This window comes from Vigna unguiculata, chromosome 5 (genome assembly GCF_037176805.1).
Source record: "Vigna unguiculata cultivar grain cowpea cultivar isolate G323 ecotype 2 chromosome 5, ASM3717680v1, whole genome shotgun sequence".
Lineage (NCBI taxonomy): Eukaryota > Viridiplantae > Streptophyta > Magnoliopsida > Fabales > Fabaceae > Vigna > Vigna unguiculata.
The window spans coordinates 39,571,609-39,594,055 of NC_140796.1; the positions used below are offsets into that span (position 1 = coordinate 39,571,609).

At 31.0% G+C, this 22,447-nt stretch overlaps 1 protein-coding gene across 1 annotated transcript; it reads left to right on the forward strand.

Annotated features, from left to right (window-relative positions):
• The first annotated feature begins 5,551 nt into the window (after positions 1-5,551).
• On the forward strand, positions 5,552-11,386 carry LOC114184169 (protein SRG1-like). Its single transcript, XM_028071433.2, has 4 exons — positions 5,552-5,899; positions 6,019-6,266; positions 7,408-7,732; positions 10,959-11,386. The coding sequence occupies exons 1-4, from the start codon at positions 5,639-5,641 to the stop codon at positions 11,211-11,213; spliced, it is 1,089 nt and encodes a 362-aa protein (XP_027927234.1). The 5' UTR covers positions 5,552-5,638; the 3' UTR covers positions 11,214-11,386.
• The last annotated feature ends 11,061 nt before the right edge of the window (positions 11,387-22,447 follow it).

Consider the following 22,447-nt stretch of genomic DNA (forward strand, 5'->3'; position numbering starts at 1 on the left):
AGAATGTTTAAAATGGTCCTCATTTTTACCGAATGTTTAAAATGGTCCTCATTTTCGTAATTCGTGTTTTATTTGGTCATTTTCTGTAACGCCATTTAAATCATTAAGGGAGCATTGTACAGGTGATACGGTTTGTATTAGGGTGTGTTACGTGTACTGTACAGGTGTGGTAATTAGATATTTGGGGATAAATGAGTGAGATAGGATTTTGGTAAGGAATGTTTGGGCAGTTGGTAAGTTTTGACAATCTTGTTTCTCCATTCCCAATTGGTGTTGCTGCAATCTTCTTCTTCCTGCAATCCCATTACATAGGTATGTTACGGTCCCAATCTTATTCCTTTATCTCTGGTTGTAATCGTTGGAGGCAACCGTGTTGTATCACTTCGTGCACAACGAGAAATGGATTAACCCCGATTTGTAGCTGCGGAGAGATGGCAGCTTTGAGGATGGCAAGAACTCCAAAGAATATTGGTAGAAAATTTTGGGTATAATCTGTTTTTATTTTTGTGTTAATAATAAATTGGTTTTAATTTTTGGTTTATTGATTTACAGAGTGGTGGTTCCAATAATGTGGGCTGCAACTTTTCAAATGATGGTGTTGATGAAAAGGATGTCATCATCATGACACAAATGAGGCAAATTAATGATTTGGAGAAGTTATTGAAGGTTGCTAAGAAGAGGCTGCAATTAGTAATAGGGTTCAGTTGTGTTGTTATTGTATTATTCGTACTGTTATTGTGTGTAATCTTTTAAAGTCCAATCTGTTTTGTATTATTGTTAAATGATGAAATGAATTAGTTTGATTATGTTGATATTAGTCCCAACATGTTCAAAATGACATCTTAACCTGAGCATTGAAGTAAGTGATATTGATCTAAGCTTGAGAAAGATTAAATTGATCTAAGTCTGGAAGAAGTTAAATTCATAACATTAATTCATCCTCATCAAAATGCACTACATCAATGTTTGACAAAAGTGAAATTGAACAAAGTTTAAGGAAATTCAAAATGCAGTACATCAATAATGAATTCTACATCAGAAATTCTGAAAAATAACTAAGACATTTGTAGCTGCTATCATGACCTCCTCCTAATCTGTAATTTCATCCTAAACTGCTGAGATGGTTCTTCTGGTGTTGGTAGTGGTGCTGATTGACTCTCCACTTCATTCCTTGGTGGTTGAGTTGTTTGAGTTTCAGCAGTTGGTGCATTCTCAGCAGTTGGTGCATTCTCAACAGTTTGGGCATCTGGTGCAGTTTCAGCAGGTATTGCAGTCTACTCATTCACAGGCTTATTTGGGCAATTGTTCCTGTTATGTCCAATCTGACGGCATATGCTACATTTTTTTCTATGACCTCCTTTATTGTTTATGTGTTATCCTTTCTCAACTCCCACTTTTCCAACCTTTTTTTTCTTGGGTCTTCCGGGTAAGATCCTCTTATATGGTGGATGGACGTCAGGGTAAGGAGTTCTTTCCCATAAGACTTCACCATTGACTGGAAAGATGATGGATTGATATATTTCTTCGTAGATGGATCTATTGAAGTAGATAGCAGTCAAAAGTCATTCCCTCTACAAATTCGAGCTCAAGAAAGACGAAGATGGAGAAATTTCCCTAATTGCAAAATTTTCCCTAAATTAAAAAATTAACGTTAATTAGCCATATGTACAGTACACGTAACACACCCTAATACAAACTGTACCACCTGTACAATGCTCTGTTAATGATTTAAACGGCGTTACAAAAAATGACCAAATAAAATACGAATTGCGAAAATAAGGACCATTTTAAACATTCGGTAAAAGAGAGGACCATTTTAAATATTCTGTTAAAATGAGGACCATCCGCAACAAACACTACGAAAATGAGGACCAAAAAGGTATTTAAGCCTATTGAATATTTGATAATTTTATGTTTCTTTTACAATAATTTTTTATTATTTTATAAAAATTAATTAAAATTAATATAAAGTAGTAAGAAAATGAGTACGGGTATGGGTACAAAATTATACCCGTTATTCAGTAGGGATGGGAATGTGACAAAAGTTTGATACCCGTTAGGTTTGGAGATGGAGATGAGGATGAATTTTTTTTACAAAGATAAGTATGTGATAACGAAACTCGTCCCTGCTCCGCCCCGTTATCATCCCTAATCTTAAGTTATAACTTGTATCACCTATCACCTGTAACATTATAAGTAGAGACACTAAGAGCATGTTTGGATACGCATTGTCAAATATTTTTAATTGACGTGAATGAATTGATTGTGGTTGACAGAGAAGCTACAATTAATGGTTTTTCTTTGGACGTGAATTTTTTAACTACAAATTGATTTTGGAAAACAAACCAAATAATCCATGAACATGATCTTAATGATTTCATATACACCAAAAATCAATTATGGATCCATATTAAATCAATTTTCGATCTATCTTACGTGAAACCAAACGTACACTAAAACAAGTGAAAAGACTGGCCATAAGAAGATATGTTTGTTTCCTAAGAATAGAGAACAAAAATATGTCTTACAATAATAACTGATGAAAAAATTACTGTGACTATATTTAAAATAGCATTGAAAGAGGCAATATAAACTAAAAGTTGGAGAAACTGAATAAAAAATATAGGGTTAAATATGTTTTTGGCCTCTCAAGTTTCAGTAAATTTTGGAATTAATTCTTCTTCGAAACTTTATATCAAGTTAGTCTTTCATCTTTATAAATACGTGGATTTAGTCTTTCTTACCAAATTTTGTTAAGTTTATTTAACATTTTAAACACATTTTATAATAATATTTGAGTTAACATTGAAGCGAAAATGTGTCAAACGGTGTAAATTATTCAAATACTATTATGAAATGAGCTTGAAACGTCATATAAACTTAACAAAATTTGGTTAGAAGGACTAAATTCACGCATAATTAAAAATGAATGACTAAACAGGTTAAAAGTTCAAAAACATATTTAATCCAAAAATATATTACATTATTTTATACCAATAACTGAACGTTACACAATTACTCTTAGTTATGGTAACACATTTAATTCCATTCTAGATTACTGCTCCAAACCTGAAACATGACAATTGTAAGAAAATATATGCCACATACTCGTATCCATATCTGTCGGGTATCCGTTATGCGGGTACTCGCCTATTTTTTTCATATCCGCGAGTATCCGTGGGTGTTTGCAAAATTATTTAAAAAATAAATATTTAATCATAAATTCAAATAAAATAAAATATATCACTGCCATGAATTTTAAATAAAGTTCAAATAAACTCAATTTTATATAAGTCCAAATAATTGTAAAAGTAAATATAAAATGGCGTTCAACATAATGAAAATTCTTTAATTAGTGCTTTGATCAACAAACCTACTTTCTCTGGTTGATTCCTGAAAAATAAACAAAATAAACAAATAATAAACCTCAATTGTCCCGTGTCAAGTATTCTTATTTTGATTCTATCATTTGACAACAAGCATACCATCAACGTCATTGTCTATACAAGGTTTAATGTATATGTCCAATCTCAAAGAAATGAGAGAGAAGAATGTCAAGGGGGTAAGTTTAGCGGGTACGGGTATCTATGGGTACGAATACTATGATATCCGTACCCGCCCCGTTAACATGTGGGTATCAAAAATATCCGTATCCACGGGTAGCGGATATCCATTTTTAATATCCGTTTTCTACCCGTTGCGGGTTTTATCCACAAATACTTGCGGGCATGGATTTTTTTCACATCCTTATATGTGTAGGTGTGAGTGGTATGTGTAAGTAGATGCGGAGTTAATGAACCAAATTTAATGAACCAAATATTAATATAAAATATGACATTTATAGAGTCTTCATTGCAACAAAAGAAAAAAAAAAGTTACAACAGTCAAATGTCTCCACATTCATCATATGTGTAATATTTTCATAATCGTGCTACATTGAAAGCACTCTACGATGCTTAAATGGAAATATGGATTGAAATTTCCAAGCTTTTGGAAATATTTTCTGTGGCCCAACAAGGTCAGAGAAACTCACAGCAATTCTATAACGTGTTTGAATTGCAAGGTTCGATGGTTAGCAACAGAAATTATATTGAATTTTTATCAGGAAGAAAAGCTAGAATTAGTTTACTAATTTAAAGACCATCAATGTAAACATTTCATTCCAAATCAATAACAAAAAATAATTATGCTCATAGAAAATAAAGGAAGGTTCAAAATTACTAAAATAGTTGATCCATTAACACTATACTTTATAGTGGAAAATTTAAAATTATGTATGTAGAAGTTTCTTCTAATTGTTTGAAGACCCTTTATCAGTTACCATTTTCTATTAACTCTTCGACAAACACAAAGAAATAATATAGCAAAACAGAACCATTATTTTTATTTTTTTTTAATCAAAACAAGCACATGTCCATGTGCCTAATAGTGATTGAAACAGTATTCTAGAGATAACTTTTTGGAAGTGTTTGCGGAAGGTAGTTTTTGACCAATGATTTGTAGGAGTCAAATCTATTGTATGCAGCAATAAATTGCGTATATATATATATATATATATATATATATATATATATATATATATATATATATATATATATATATATATATATATATATATATATATATATATGAAAAAATATTAAGGAACCTAAATGTCTCACAATCATTTAAGCTTGGCCACTGTTTATGCCTAAGAGGAATAATATATAATTTGGATAATATTTTGTAATGTTTGAATAGATTTGTAAAAATCATAAATTGCATCACGATATAAGATTAATATTTTATAATGAAGATCTGTCTTCAAAAGACTACATATTCACATTTCTTTGAGGGTATTTATCTAGTAACATTTTATGTAGACGTATTAAGACATTGGTAATGTTTTATATTTTATTATTATTATTATTATTATTATTATTATTAATTATTCATTATTTGCGTTAGAAAAAACGTGTTCAAAAGACTCTCTTGTATACAGAACGACAGACGACCAGTAAACATTATCTGCGTCTTTAATTTGTTTTGGGTTCATTCAATTCTATCTTATCTTCAAATGCATTTACATGAACTGAAATATTATCAAAAAAGGATAATTAGGATGAGTACAGGTTCTTTACTGAAATATTTTGTGTTATATTTAAAATATGCTGATGTTGATATTTTAAATTATTTTTTAAATATTGTAAAATATTAAAATCAATGTTTATTCGTTTATTTTAAATAATAGAGAAACAAATAGCAAAACTCAAAAAAAGAATCCAAATTCTAATTAGGATACTTATTTTTTTGTGAAGCTCAATATATAAATGAGTAAAGTGAATTTAATGTTTACATTCTGTTATATTCAACAACCATAAAACATATATATTAAGTTAATCTTTGATCATCATTTACAATTTTAAATTAAGTAATAGTGTCGTACTAAAATTGTAATAGATGAAGACATAATTTATTCCGTGAATAATTTAATAAAAATATTTGACATGCACGTTACTTATCAATTCGGTCCAGTAAGGAAAGGATAAATATTTCTGTTGTCATTGCATTATTTAATGAGTGTCTAGTTGGGACACTTCTCACAAGTTGAAACATTTACGATTATTTGGTAGGGGTGTTGTTCTGGCAAACTAAGATCATGGAAAAGTTCTCGAACGTATCTGGAACTTCTCTTTTGGTACCATCAGTTCAAGAGTTGGCCAAACAAAATTTGGTTACTGTTCCACAAAGATACATTCAGCCTCAAAATCACCAACAAATGCTGCATATTTCTCAACAACCTAATGTTGGATCCCTTCAGATTCCAGTTATTGACATGCACAGATTGCTTTCTCAAGAATCTGGAACTTCTGAATTGGATAAGCTTCACCTTGCTTGCAAGGAATGGGGATTCTTCCAGGTCTCTTTTCTTTTCTCATTTTATTCTTTAATTTCATACTTATTTTCTTTTTAAAAATAAGTTAATTTATTATGAGTTCAGAAAACAAAATTTAATGGAATTTCAGTATCTTTTCACAGCTGATAAACCATGGAATAAGCTCATCCATGGTGGAGAAAGTGAAGTTGGAGATGGAAGATTTCTTCAACCTTCCGATGACAGAGAAGGAAAAGTTTTGGCAAACTCCAGAACACATGGAGGGTTTTGGACAAGCATTTGTTTTTAGTGAAGATCAAAAGCTAGATTGGAGTGATATGTTCTACATGATCACCCGTCCAAAGCACTCCAGAATGCCCCACTTATTTCCACAACTCCCTCTTCCTTTTAGGTTCTCTTTCTTCTTTATGGTTAAATTCTGAATTATTTATAAGTTAAATTTTTTTTTTATTGGCAAAGAATTAAATTAAATTAATAATAGAGCACTTGAGAGGTGCTCTAATCCATTTACAAAAAGATGAGAGAAAGATACAGTGCATCTCCAAAATTATGCTTCTATAATAATCTGGACTTTCAATGTTAGAGTCATGCCTTCCCAACGTCAAGCTGGGTAGGAATCATAAGATTAGCCACCCATATCGCACCTTCCCCGGCCAGTCTACAAGATTACACAGAAAGTGAATACAAAACCAGGTATGCATGGTTTGTTGCGCTCCCAAGACTATGTTCTCTTGGTTGTTACGGAGTAACCAAAGAAGTGTAAAATCACTGATGAAAAGCTCATTCCTTTAGACATGGGAATCCTTTTCATGCTCACCTGACAACTTAAACACAGAAAGCATCATATCATAGAGATTTTAAACACACAATAGGAGCGAAGTACCAATCACTATATGAAAACTTTACCGAATGAATTTTATGTTTCAACCAAGTCCAAGCGTTAACTTGAGCAAGACTAGAAATCTCTTCAGTGTCAACTTTCTTTTGCTTAAAGATCACCTCATTCCTATGTCTCCAAATTTCTCCAACTATAGTCAACCACATTCCTTTCCACATTATAAGTTAAATTATGTTTTAAGTCTTTCAACTTTGATACGAGGTTGAAATTCGTTAATGTTAAACTTTGATAATATTTTTAAATTTAAAAAATAAATGAATATATTTCTTTTAATTAATTTAATTATATTAAATTTTTTATGCATGTCCTTTTTATCGTTGAAATAAAATATATTAAATGATATAAAAATTTAAATATTAATTTGAAACGTTTTTTACCAATCAATTTTTTATTAGTTATATTTTGTTTAAAAATTCAGGTGTGAACTGCTTCGCACTATTTAATAAGAAAGTTGAATAAAAAACAAAAATTATAATTTCATTATCACAATTTGAAAGTGATGTTAAATTTGACCATGATTTCATTGTTGGTGTGTATCCCTTAATGGAATCTTTTCGAAAACTCATCTTATAAGTGCCATGTTCATGTTCATGAATGGTTATCCCTTAAGTAATTGGTTTTTGCCATGATGCAGGGACACTCTAAAAGTTTACTCAGAAAAGATGAAGGATCTGGCTATGGATATTCTTGGGCATTTGGCAAAAGCATTGGGGATAGAAGAAGTGGAAATAAAGGAGTTATTTGAAAACGGGTTACAAATGATGAGAATGAATTATTACCCTCCTTGTCCTGAACCAGAAAAAGTGATTGGCCTAACCAATCATTCAGATCCAACAGCTCTCACCATCCTCTTACAACTCAATGAACAAGAAGGATTGCAGATAAGAAAAGATGGAATGTGGGTTCCTGTTAAACCCTTGCCTGAGGCCTTCATTGTTAATGTTGGGGACATCTTGGAGGTAACAAAATATACACATATTTATGATCTTAACTTTAACTGTCTAGGGTTTTTATTTCTTAATTTTTAAAAAGTTTTAGAATCTCATCCATTTATAGACTTTCATGAAAAAAGAAAAAAACTTACCTACCCTCGAAAGTTTTAGAATCTCATTTAGGAATTTCAATGGACGGATAGGGTACGGGTAATAGTTTTCCCGTACCCTACTCGTTGGATAAATATTTATCTCATATCTATACCCATATCCGTTAAGTATCCATTATGCGGGTACTCGTCTATTTTATTTATATCTGCGGGTATCCACGGGTACCCGCAGGTATTTAAAAAAATATTTTAAAAAAATATTTAACTATAATTAGTGTTTGGATCAACAAATCCACCTTTTCCGATAAATTTTTGAAAAACAAACAAATAAAAAATCACTAACAATTTATATTGTAGTTTATTTTTAAATGAAATATTAAAGAAATTACTAACTTCATCAATGTCCACATCTTGCAACATTATATAAAGTTTCATGTTATCCAATTTTAATCTAGAAAAACCTAAAAACATAAATTTTCTAACAATCACTTAATTAAAATATCTAAGTAAAAATGTTAATTTCATTACCTTCCATGTTGGTCCATAACCAGTCTTGGAGACACATCAATGCCTCCATAGTAGCTGGAAGTAATCTACTCCAATGTGGGATAAGAATCCGATCACCATTACTGAATGAAGACTCATAATATTTTTTTACTAATATACATAAATACATATATATATATATATATATATAAAAGGGTATTTTTGTGAATTAAAGTTTAGCGGGTACAGGTATCCACGGATATGGATACTATTATACCCGTACCTGCCCCATTAACATGCGGGTATCAAAAAGACTCATACCCGCATGTAACGGATATCCATTTTTAATATTTGTTTCCTATCTGTTACGGATTTTATCCACGGATACTTGCGGATACGAATTTTTTTGAAATCCCTACTCATCCATTTATTGTCACCGATTTGTTTTAACATTATACTTTGGTTATACAACTAAAGCTTACACAGACGATGTAAAAAATAAAAATAACAAAATTTGACTTTGATTTCCAAAGCATATACTTTAAGATTAGACTTTCGTGGTCTTTATTAAAATCCAAGCCTAAAACAACTAGAAAAAGAATGAAAATATAAAAATAATACAGTAGGGTTCAGTTTAATGATTCAACCGAATCTTATTCTTTTTACAATTTCAAAAATAAATTTGAGAATAGACTTCGATTTTGGAAATAATCAAAGCCTATTCTACTATATGTTTCTTTTTTTGGCAACCGAAGTGTAGGCTTTGAAATTTCAAAAATAATTTGAAACTATTTAAAACTTGAAGGAAAATAAACTTCAGTTCTAATATTAACTGAAACCTATTTTGCACTATATGTTTCGATTTTTACAATAACCAAAACCTTATTCTACAATTTTCTTTTTAATAACTTTAGTTTTTCTTTCTGACTACATAACGAACATGGAGATAAACAAAACAACCAGAAACATTTAGACACAGCCCAAATACAACAATACATTTATAAAAATTTTAACCAAATCACTACAAATAAAGCACAAGGTACATGTTTCCACATAATTATTACACATTATATTGTACAATTTTACTATATATTTAGCACAAACTTTCCTTCATTCTCTTTAAATTCATGTGCATTAGAGAGGAATTGTCAAATTTCTTTACAAGAGATAATAGTTTCAGTTAGTACATAGAAAGATAAAATTGCAAAGTATATCTGCCATTTAGATAAAATATTTTAAAATAGCAGTGACATTTTTTAAATTATTAGGAACTTAGAGGCGGTAGTTCCACATCAACTGAAGCTATTAATGATATAGGCTTTGGTTATCTGTAAAATAAAAAACTATACATAACTTTGTTACTGAAAATAATATTTTAATAAAAAGTGACATTTTTTAAGTTATTGGAAACGTCTGGGCAGTGGTTGCTCAATAATTGAAGTCTATAATTTTACGATAATTTCAAAATTGTCAGCATTTTATATGAAATTATAATTTTTTGTTTCAAATCCGAGACATATTCGAGGAATTAAATGATCTATTTGCACCGATGTTTAAAATTCTGATTAATAATTTCTAATGGCTTAAAACACCGTTAACTGTACAGGATTTGGATTTTTTGTAATTATTATATAAATTTATATTATAAATTTTTTTTGAATAATAACTAATTTTAATGATAAAAATATATCTAAAGATCAATGTGAAAACAAATTTTATAATAAGAATCAATTTTTTTGATATTTAAAATATTAATAATTAATATTAATGACCTATTCCTAAACTAATTTAAAAATCAATTCATAATAAAAATTATTTTAATTATTAATAATTTTTAATTTTTAAATTAATATCTAAAATTTTCATTATAATAATTAATTATTTATTATCATTAAAATCATATTTTCTTTTTGTGTTAGTTTTTTTATAATATATTAATTGTGCTCAATACAAGAATAGAAAATTCAAGTGTCTTTCTGAAATTCAATATAAAATTACTGGTCCATAATAGATTCAACGCTCGTGGCCCTGTCACCACATTCATGATGTTCATTTGCTGTCAACACAGCAAACAGAAAATATATATAATTGTAAAATTTACATATACGTCAATATATGTCAATACGGCAGTTATGATGGCAACTTAACAGCAGAGAGACTATATACGTCAATCGATATATATATATATATATATATATATATATATATATATATATAATTGTAAAATTAACATACAATTAGACAGTTTAAAGATGTAAGAATTAACTCTTATTTCAGTTATAGAATTGCTTAATGAATTGTTGTTTGCTTGCAGTAACTTAGTCATTTTTGCATGCAAAAAAGTTGTAAATTGCATCTTCTTGATAACATGATATCTCGATTAGTCTTTAAGCCAATCAAACGTAATCATTTTGTGGAAATGAAATCATGTGTCATTTTCTATGGCCAAATTTCAACACTGATATTGACGGGTGGGTTGTTTCTTCCACATTGAATGAAATTATTGCTATAATCTATCATATATATAGCAACTGAACAACACAGAAAATTTCGCTTATAATCATTGAAATGATTATTTTTCTTTTTCTACATGTGTTCTATATATATCCTAATGAGATTTTACTTTCAATTTTTAAATTTGCATTTCTATGGCATAGATTATTACCAATGGAACATATCGAAGTGTTGAGCATCGAGCAACAGTGAACTCTGAGAAGGAAAGACTTTCATTTGGAACTTTCTACAGCCCTAGAGAAGATGCTGTCATTGGTCCTTCGCCATGTCTGATAACTGATCAAACACCACCACAGTTCAAAAGCATCAGAGTGGATCAGTATTTTAAGGACTTTTTTGCTCGAAAACTTAAAGGAAAGTCCAACAGAGATAACATGAAAATAGATCATCCTAATTAGGGAACAAAGATGTTTTAAGCAGGGTTGTATGTGCACAATAGAAAAGTTTATATGTATAATAATGTGCACAGTGAATCATTTGTAAGATACTGAATGTGGTCCACTGGTCCACTAGCATGTGTAATGTAATTTGTCATCTACATAATTAATGTATGCTTGATGTCCAATCTAAATTGCTCACGTTTCCTTTGTTGATTAGTTTTGTGTTCATTATATAATCACAAATGTATTACTATATAAAAAATATGGCTGCAAATGTAAAATTATTCTTTGAAGTTCGGTTTTTTTAGTTTATCTATTTGTCGTTTAAAAGCTACTAGATATTAAAATGTGAATGATGTGGTAAAATTTACTGGATTGTAAATTTAAGGGTGTGTTTCAATGGTATTTTTAGAGGATATCGGCACGAATAATTTAAAATTTTTAAAAAAATATATTATGTTGTTTGGATAGAAAATTTTAAAAGAAATTAAAATTTTAAAGATTTATGGATTAATTACTTAAAATTAAAGGACATAATTTTTTTTATTCTTTTGTTTCCTATTTATGTTATTTGTATTATCTCCATTACTACTAAAAAAATTACTTTTTCTTGTTAATTTTGTTTTGCAAATTTTTTCTTAAAGAATACTTACAGATTTTGTTATAAAAAAAAAAATTGCAAGAAATTGTTACCAACTTTTTTCAAAATATTTTGTATAAAATATTTTCCATAACAAATTTTATAAGAAATACTTACAAATTTTATAATTTTGTAAAAAGTAATTACTCACGAAAGAATTATCTACCAAATAAAATTTCTAAAAAAAATGACAGAAAAAAGTCTTTTCTTACAAACTTTTTTAACAAATTTACAAAAAGAATCTCATGAGAATTTTTAGTAGTGTACATGTTAGATTAACACTTATAATTAGATTAACAATTACAGTGTATATATATATATATATATATATATATATATATATATATATATATATATATATAATAATCTAAATGTTACAAATGATCAATGTATTTGATGTAATTATTTTTAGTATTGATTGTTTTATCAATTATATAGCATTGAACAGAAAGTTATAATAATTTATGATTAAAAGACAGAACTTTTATGATTAATAGCGTAACAATTCAAAATATCATGATTCAGTTATGATTTGATCTACTTACACAATATTTGTAAAACGTAATAATGATCAGGAAAGAAACTTTATATAGCAGAAATTTTATATTTTTACATTGGACATTGTATTTGTTTTAATACTTTTTAGCATTTCATATTTGTATTTGTTTCTTTATGTTTGCTATTATGTTCATCTTATAAATTGAACCTTATGATTTGTGAAGGACGTAAAATTGTTAAAGTAGAACTTTATTATCATTACGTGTGTGAATTATTAATGTAAGGTCAAGAATCTTCCACTACCTCTATACTTTAACATTTTTTATTTTTATTCTTTTTTATATATTTTTGATGCTCTTAATAGTTGGATGTGAATTGTCAGAAATCATCCACTCTTTTTAATTGTTAGTTGAACGTTTATCATTTAATTAGTAAGACCTAGAAGAATTTAACATTCTGTTGGGGGTGAATCGGTGGAGGAAGAAACTAAGGCGTATAAGCACGTGTTGATTAGGAGTTGAAATGCAAATTGAATTTGAATATGCAAAAGAACACGAGCAAGCAGCAATCGATTCATCTCTCTTCGGTGGTTGGTTGGATTATTTTAATTCAAAATCAAGCGATCGGTTTGTAAGATAAAATCAATTTTTACCATATAATATAAAGATAAAGTTCTATCTCATTGAATTGAATTGAATTTCATTATTTTAATGATAAAATCTAATAGTTTGCATCTTCTAGTGTCTAGTGACTCCTCTGTCACAGTAGACTATAGCCTCTAATATCTTCTTGTCTTATCTTTTGGCATTATTTTGCTCCTTCTGTTTTTCTTGTTTCTGTTTCTCTTCTTTTATATATATTTAAATGAGATGAGGGTTTCCCTTTTTGTCTTTGCTTTCTTCTTATTTTTTGGCCTTTCTTTTCATCTTGCCCAATGGTGATTCTCCTTATGGAAGAAAGATTCTTCAAGAAATTATGTGTAAAAGAATTCAAATGTCATTGTAATATACTTTCAGAACTATTTATAAATTATTTTAATCAAAATTTAAACCTATTAATTGTATATTAAAACTCTTTAATCTTCATATTTAATGTGATTAAATATCGATGGATCTTTCCGATTTACCGATAATATCAACAAAATCTAATTCTAATTCATAGAATATATTAACATACCTAAAACTTTAATTTAATGAATTTATAAGTCGATATATTAATATTTTTTTTCTCAAGAAAAACATTCTCAGAAATATTTTAATGATGATTTTTTTATAACAAATGTGAAAATTCTGATGAATTATCAACCATCTGTAACGTCCTATTTAATTTATAAACACAATTAAAGGAAGCGTCACACATAAGATAGTAAAATCACGCAGTCCTAGGGTTCCCAACATCACCCCTACAAAACCAGACACACCACGATGCCAACAAAAGCAGGATATAAGGTTAACTAAGAGTTTACAATCCAAAGACAACGAATACAGGGGCCATAGCCCTAAAGAAGACATCAAGAAGAGAAGTGTAAGATCCAGCCCAGACGGCTAAGCGGTGGAATCACCATTCCCTTGTTGACCACGAGAACTTCGCCCATCTGCTCCCATCAACCAAGTCGATGATCATCGCAAGAAAGAACAGCCACATACAACACAACCATGCAACGAAACGGGTAAGCTATAGCCAACAACATATGCATCATAAAGTCAAAAGCATTTTCATCATCTCACATCCAAATAATCAACCAAACATGTTATGACTCTCAATCGATACACTACGACTCGACTCGACTCATCCGGATACGTATAACTTGGTCGGATTCAGCGGATGCTTGCACTTGTGATGGATACCTCTGCTCGACCCTGAGCTGCTCACCCCCGAGCTATGTGTTACAAGTGTTACGATGAATCAAATATCCCTCACCACAAGGTTAGCCCTTGATGAATTTCAGGCCTCCTACTACTCTCACCACAAGGGTCAGTCCGCTCTAAGTGAGACTAACTGGCTCCTTAGAGTGTCAGGATGAAGTCCTTACCTTGAATCCTTACCTAGTTATACAGATGGGGCACCACCATGGACACCCACTAACAGGGGCCATGGAATTACGTCCCGACCACTGAAGCGCAATCCTGAAAGTCTCACCTAGAGACCCCAAGGTATTATGCACTGACACGGACCAGCATACATATACAACCAGGGATTTATACATACATTGCACACAAGGTTTCAACCCAAAACCCACAACAAACTCCATTGCTCATATATTGAATCATTACCAACTCGTTATTCTCGATCATGTGTAAGGTGTTTCTCCTCATGCCAACCATACCAAAGCTTTACCAACCACCAAGATTCATTATTGCTCATACCAAGTCTGTGACCCCACCCACACATATATGTAACCAACTCATCATATACAAGTCATGTAGAGATCATGCCAACTTTCATGCATCCAGGAATCATACCACGTATACCTCATACTCCATTATATACATATCATTCATCATGCATTCATACCCAACCAAAACAAACCATTCAAGAATAAACAAATATTCAACCACAGCACTGCCTCGCCCAGCACCTCGCTCAGGCTGAGGGATCTCGCTCAGGCGAGACAGTCTCGCCCAGACGAGTCCCCTTCCGCCTAGGCGAGGGCTCAACAGGAACAAGAAGGCAACGTGGGACCTCGCTTAAGCGAGATCCCTCTCGCCTGGGCGAGTTGTGTGCTCGCTCGAAACACACCCTGGTCGCCTAAGCGACCACTCGCGCAGAAAGCTCTGGGCGAGCCTCTGCACATCTCGCCTGGGCGAGTCTAACAGTGTCTGCCACTGTTCGCACCTGCAACGCGCATGTTTTATAGACCAACCAACCATACAGAGTACTTTCACGCATCAAAACGAAGAATTTAACCATACAATTAGTAACCAACCCTCAAACAAGTCAAAACAACACAGAACTGGAAACCCTAACTTCCCGTACCTGGAAGAAGGGTTAACGGAAGTCTTGGCAGCACGATAGCTAGTATTGTTGTCCCGAGAACAGCTAAAGAGCTGGAAAACAATGGAGGAACAGAACCAAGGGGAATTTGTTACGAAGACCTGACTGGACTTAATGCCCAGGAAAAAAAATACATACAAGCTAGGAGGGCACTTACGCGGAGTAGGAACTGGTCTGAGCTAGCTCGAAAGGGACCTTAGGCAAACCCTAGCAGAGCGTTCTGTGAGGGGTAAGGAGAGTGACGGCTGCTGGATTTTTCTGCAAGAGTGCAAAGTGAGTGTTAGGACATCCTGAAAGGGGTTTTATCAATTGGGCCAACCCTAGGCCCAAACACAAGAGGGTAGCCCTTAACTTTAGGACAGAAAATTAGTAAGCCAAAATTAATGGGCCTTACACCATCTCCTTCTCAATGTGAGTATTTTTCATTATAACACTCTTTGTACCAAAAAAAATCTAATCACATTTACTTCAATAATAAAGATATATCAACTTTGATACAACGATGAATTTGAACAAAATAAACACCAATGAAACATAACACTCATAATAAAACTAATTTTCAAATTCATTTCAACTCATGTAATAGACTAGTTTTGGAGCGCCGCAACACACGGTTTTCAAATTATAATTTGTTGATTATTATAATAAATTAATTGAATTACATTTAGATAAAGATATTACAATATACGATAAGTATCATCAATAAAGGTATAATAATATATATAATGATATACATTAGTATTTGATTATTAAATGTGCGGGTTTTCTGAAAAAATAGAATATATTTATTACTGAAATTTAAATTTATTAAAATCGAAAAAAAATATTTTATTTTTTAAAATTGAATAATAATATTTTATTATTTTTATTGAAAAAATTATAAAAATTATTTATGTATTTTTTAATGCAATTTTATCATAGAACTATTTCAAACAATATATAATAATTAAACTAACTAAAATAGTCATCGTAGGGTATGCCAAAAAATTAAATGTTAAAATAAAAAACGTATTTGACTATTTATCTTTTTTTTTTTTTAACCAATTTTATATCCTTCCAAATAAAGAATAAGAACATCTCAATAAGTAATTGGACTGTCAAGTTTATCACAAATTAGTCATTGAATAGTCTAATTCATCATGAATCATCTATCATAAACATCAAGTTATGTATTATTCATAAAATTAATAACAATATACCATATAATTGATACTAACAAATAATATAATTTATTAATTAATGTTAATCTATAATTAATTAAAAAATAGAGAATAACAATATAATATAATAAAATTATATAAATACGACACAATTTTGTATCCATAATCCAATGAAAGCATACATTACTTTACTGGGACATTGCAAATTGAATTTGAACAAGAAAAACTACACGAGCAAGCTGCAAAGTGCAAATTGAATTTGAAGATGCAAAATAACACGAGCAAGCCGCAATCGATTCGTTGGTTGGATTATTTTAATTTAAAATCAACCGAGCGGTTTAAAATCAATTTTCAGCATATAATATAAATATAAAGTTCTATCTCAAAAATTGACTTTATAAAATTAAATTAGATTTAAATTTCTTTAAGTTTATCTAAGGTTTTTGTTTGTCTTTGAGTATCTAGTTAGTTGTTCTTTTTGTATGGTCTGATAATTTTGTTTTTGTCTAACATCCGGTAGTTTTCATTTTTTTTACGTTTTGTGGTTTGTATTGTTTAGAATCTAATAGCTTGCATCTTCTAGTGTCTAGTGACTCGTCTATCATCTAGTACTCTATATCCTCTAATATCTTCTTGTCTTATCTTTTGGGCATTATTCTTTTGTTTTTGTTGTTTTAGTTTCTCCTTTTATATATATATATATATATATATATATATATATATATATATATATATATATATATATATATATATATATATATATATATATATATATATATATATATACTCAATAATTTAATATTATTTAGGAATTGAAGAGTCAAAAATAGTTTAACTACTTTTTCAACTATGTAAGACACCTTAAATTATAGGAAGTTATAAGTAAACGAATGTATGCCAATAATAAGTCCTTCGATGATAGATGCGTGAGCTTCATCCCAGTTTTATCCTTAAAATAGACATCTCAGAAGGTGAAAGGAGAAAGGGGTATTTAAGCTATCTTAGGCCTCAACTTCTAAGTAATGTGGGACTATGAGAACAAATATAATTGTTGATAGTAAATTTTACAATTGTTAGACTTATTTAATTAGTGCATCAACAAATTACTAAAAAGAGTTCTCATAGGTGAACAACCTCCATACCTCTTTCTATATAAAAGAACACCCACATGAATTACCACATCACTATAACTTAAGAATATATCTCATTGGTTAGAACTTCTTTTGAAAGAGTTTGATAATATATTTCTCGAGGAAGCACCAAGGGGACTTCCACATTTTAGGGAAAATAACATCAAATAGACCTTAGGCTCGAGTCTAGTTTACTAAATAGACCAACCTATAGGACTAATCCATAAGTGACTAAGGAGATAAAGTCACAAGTTCAAGAGTTGTTGGAGAAAGGTTGAATTCAAAAGAGTCTTAGCCCTTGTGTTGTGCCGGTTTTATTAGTACCGAAGAAATGGCAAGTGAAAAATGTGTAGTGATTGTAGAGCCATCAATAATATTACAATTAAAAATAGGCACCCAACTCCTAGACTTGATGGTATGCTTGATGTGCTGCACAATTAGAGAGCATAGATGAGGAGGAGTCCATGTGGAAGAGAGAGAGAGAAGGAGCAAGGCATTCTAGAAACATCCAAAATTAGAGGACCACGTGACTTGGTCAAGAATCCACCTTGAAGGCTTATAGAAACATCTAGAAAATGGAACCACTTATCTTGGCCAAGTAGCCACTCTAGGAGATCAATATTGTTGCACCATTTTAACCTACCTTTTAGAATGCAAGGTTTACTATTTTTGCTATGTAATCCTTTAGAACTTATGTGTTTTTGCTTAGAGACCTCTAAACACTTTTATATAAGGGGTACTCTACTACATGTAAAAGGGTTTATCATTTTGGAATTTATTATACACCTTTGTGTTCAACCTTTGTGAAAGGATCCTCCTTTGAGAATGGGACTTTTAAGCTTTATCTTGAGCTAGACTCAATGGCGACACACTACCATTCATCTTCAATGTTCCATGGCTTTTGCCTAGCCTTGTAGTATCATGCTCTCCTCACATTTCCATTCCTTGCCTTTCCATTTTTATGCTTTGTTTCTAGTTTATTTCAATTCATCTTTTAAATTAATTCATCTCTATGCTTTGCTTCATTAATCAATCCATTTCTCTTCTTCTCTAGAGTCTTTTGAAGTGCGCTTTCACATCTAGATAGCTTGTTATCTTAATGTCCAGTGGGAATCATCACTAGACTTTCTTTAGCAACCTCACCATATTCATAATCTTAAAAGGAACCAACTTAATCCTTCATCGTTTCGTATCTATTCTTAGGTTGTCTTGAATATGGTGTTTTTCATATGCTAACCTTGTCTTGTTGTAGCTATCTTAGAATTATTCAAATTAACTTCCTTTGCACAAAGAAATAGTGTTGGCAAAAAAAATTGGCAATTTTAAAAATTAAAGTTCAACTAGCTCAATGGTATAAAAATTATGTTCTTTATGGCAAAAGAAAGCCCTTTGAGTCTATTTTTCAACAAAAAAAAGATCCAATGCATTTGGAGTTTTGTGAAGGGAGTTATGATCAAAATAGTTAGCACAGATCTGAGCTTCCTAGAATGCGTGATTAACATTTTTTCAAGTTATGTGTGGCAGTTTTGGCTACTATTTTTCCTCTTTTTGTTACTAAATGTGGCCGAATGACATTTGCATTAATCACTTAATCATCTATTTAATGTAAATAGGTCATTAATCAGGATTAATAGCGATTGATTCGTAATTAGGTCGACCCTAATCACGAGCCCAAAGGCAAAACTATAAATACAGGCAAAGGTATGGTTGTTAGAACTTTAGCATCAGAGCACATTTAACAGGTACCACCTGATTGATTGACGAACCAGCACACTGAACGGACAATAGGAGAGAAAACTCGAGGAGCTTGGATATTGTTAAAGTAGACATTAGACCCCTACACCTGAAACATTTTGGCCCCCACCGTGGGACTGAGCAAGCATTTACTAAAACCTACTGATAACGTCCATTTGTACCTCTTTCTATGTGTTTATCGTCATGAATAAATCAACTCTTTCCTAGCTTTAATCTTGTTATTGAGGTGTTGGAAAATGCCTTTGAGGTGTTGGAAAACTATAAATACAGGCATGATTGTTAGAACTTTAGCTTCAGAGCACATTTAATAGGTACCACCTGATCAATTGATGAACCAGCACACTGAACGGACAATAGGAGAGAAAACTCGAGGAGCTTGGATATTGTTTAAGTAGACATTAGACCCCTACACCCGAAACATTTTGGCCCCCACCGTGGGACCGAGCAAGCATTTACTCAAACCTACTAATAATGTCCATTTGTACCTCTTTCTGTGTGTTTATCGCCATGAATAAATCAACTATTTCCTAACTTATATCTTGTTATTGAGGTGTTGGAAAATGTCTTTGAGGTGTTGGAAAATGTCTTTTGAACTTAAAACTGAAATTGAATGCTGAATGTAGCTTGTATATAGGGATAGAACATGATTCATTAGTAATCTTAAAACTCTTGAACTTAATGCATGAATTCACTTGTTGAGGATTAAAGGAATTTGAACTTGATGAGTTATCATAGGCTCAAAGTCACTAGGAATATGATTTGAGTAATCTTGTGAATTGATTTTGACTTGAATATGAAATTCAGATGTTTGTGAATCAATGAGAATGAAGTGAAAACCTAGTCTTGAAAATTGTACACCAAATGTTTCATAAAATACCAAAAGGATTTTCTTAGTGTTTTTGTGAACTTTGTTGTCTAATTGAGTCGTGAATTATGAGAGTTCTCATGTGTTGCACAACTCCCTATGGAGAGAACGATATTTATTACTTGTTATGTGCGATCGGTGCACTTGCCGTTTTCCACTAACAAGTTTTTGGCCCCATTGCCGGGGACTTGTGTTCCAACAAAAGGCGATTTGAGAATTTGTGACTCTTTTAGAGTTTGTTGTGTGTTTTCTTTTCTTGTGTTTTATTTTATGTAGTTTACCTATAGATGTTTATGCTTTCCATTGATTTGGTTTGTGCTTAATGTTTGCCTTGGGGTACGACTTAAAGCACGATGTAGTTGTTGGAGGGTCCTAATGGAATTTCAATAGCCGAACTAACCAAATCAAACCAAATAGAACAAGTCACCAGGGATGTGATTGTGTGTTTGGCCCCCATTGTTCTGTTTTAATAAATTAGTTCTTATAAAAACTATACCAAAGGGGTTAGTCATATAATATAGAAATAAAATTGGTGAAAGATAAAATATATAAAAATAATGATAAAGACAATAGATTGTTCCCACTGCTCTTTCAAAATAGATTCATCATCAATTATCTAAAGATTAATGCTCAATAAATTATTGTTGAAGATTTGTAAATTAATGAATGTAAAGTCTTAATTAATTTGTTAGTGTTCTCAGTTTTAACCAAAATATAGTCTCAATTAAATGTGAGAACTTTTAGATTATCCATAGTAAATTCAACCAAAGTACATTCTCAATCAAATTTTACTATGCCTAATCATGTCTATTCTTTTGTCTCCTCACCAAATAAAAAACTTAATTAATCAAAGTAAAGTCTTGACTAATTTTAGTTAGAGTAAATATCTTTAACCAAAGTAAAGTCTCAATTATTGGTAAAAATACATTCAATTACCTGAATGTTTCTACCTAAAGTCAAAGTAAAGTCTCAATTGAATTTAAAATCCTTTCAAATCATATGATTAGCATGCATATAGATTTAAAATCACTACATTCTATTTGATTAAGAAACAAAAAGACATAGATAAATTAAAATCTCAACAATAACATAGTATGACCAACCCGAGAAGCTTAGCCTTCCATGAAATAAAAAATAAAATAAAAAAGAGAGGGTGGAGAGAGAACGAAATTAGGCCCCCCCTAAGGGTTCCTAAACTCAAAAGTTCTGAGTTTATCTTTCTACCTTCTCTTGGTCTCTTTATATAGGACTTGGATTGGACTTCTCTTTATATATGACTTGGATTGGACTTCTTATTTGATTAAGAAACAAAAAGACATAGATAAATTAAAATCTCAACAATAACATAGTAGGACCAACCCGAGAAGCTTAGCCCTCCATGAAATAAAAAAATAAAATAAAAAAAGAGAGGGTGGAGAGAGAACGAAATTAGCCGCCCCACTAAGGGTTCCTAAAATCAAAAGTTCTGAGCTTGTCTTTCTGCCGCCTCTTGGTCTCTTTATATAGGACTTGGATTAGACTTCTCTGTTGCTAAAATCTCTTAAATATCTTTTAAAATATAGATAAAGATAAAATTTATTTATCTTTATAGTGATCACAAATATTTAAAAATATTTGGAGAGATATAAACTATTTGACAAATATAGTTGGTTGAAAATTTATGATATAATTAAATAAATTAATTATTTAAAGATATCTGATAAATTATCACCAAATAATATTTTGTTAATTTTCTAAATCATTCCTTTGCAATCCTGTAGTTCAAATTAGTTGGGAAATCCAAATATATCAATAGTTGCACTTTAAACCCTCTTTTTTGATTAAACTTTGACCATATTTGAATATTTTGACCATCTTTGACCCATTGATTGTCCACTTAGGTGCTGACATCTCAAACTCATGCCACTTCTTTGTTATGGTTTCCGTTCAAGGTTCTGCTGATAAAGACACATGCTCATGTTTTGGAGTGTTGTGCTCATGTGTGCAGATCTATGGTCGTTGGCATCGCGAATCTAAATGAGATACATGGTAGTTCTATTCAGAAGTTATTGCGGTCTCGCGTGGATGATGAAACTCATGCAGGTACGATTAGGGTTTCGCAATTCGGCTACTTGTGGTGGTTTTTCTGCCCGTGTTTTCATGTGGTGAAGCCAGCGGAGAAGATCTGCACTGGTTAGTGTCGTGGTTGTTTGTCGCAGGTGTAGTTTTTT

Coding starts and splice junctions, on each gene's coding strand:
- LOC114184169 (XM_028071433.2), top strand. CDS start 5,639: ATGGAAAAGTTCTCGAACGTATCTGGAACTTCTCTTTTGGTACCATCA. Junction 5,900..6,018: donor AGGAATGGGGATTCTTCCAG/GTCTCTTTTCTT, acceptor ATCTTTTCACAG/CTGATAAACCATGGAATAAG. Junction 7,733..10,958: donor ATGTTGGGGACATCTTGGAG/GTAACAAAATAT, acceptor TCTATGGCATAG/ATTATTACCAATGGAACATA.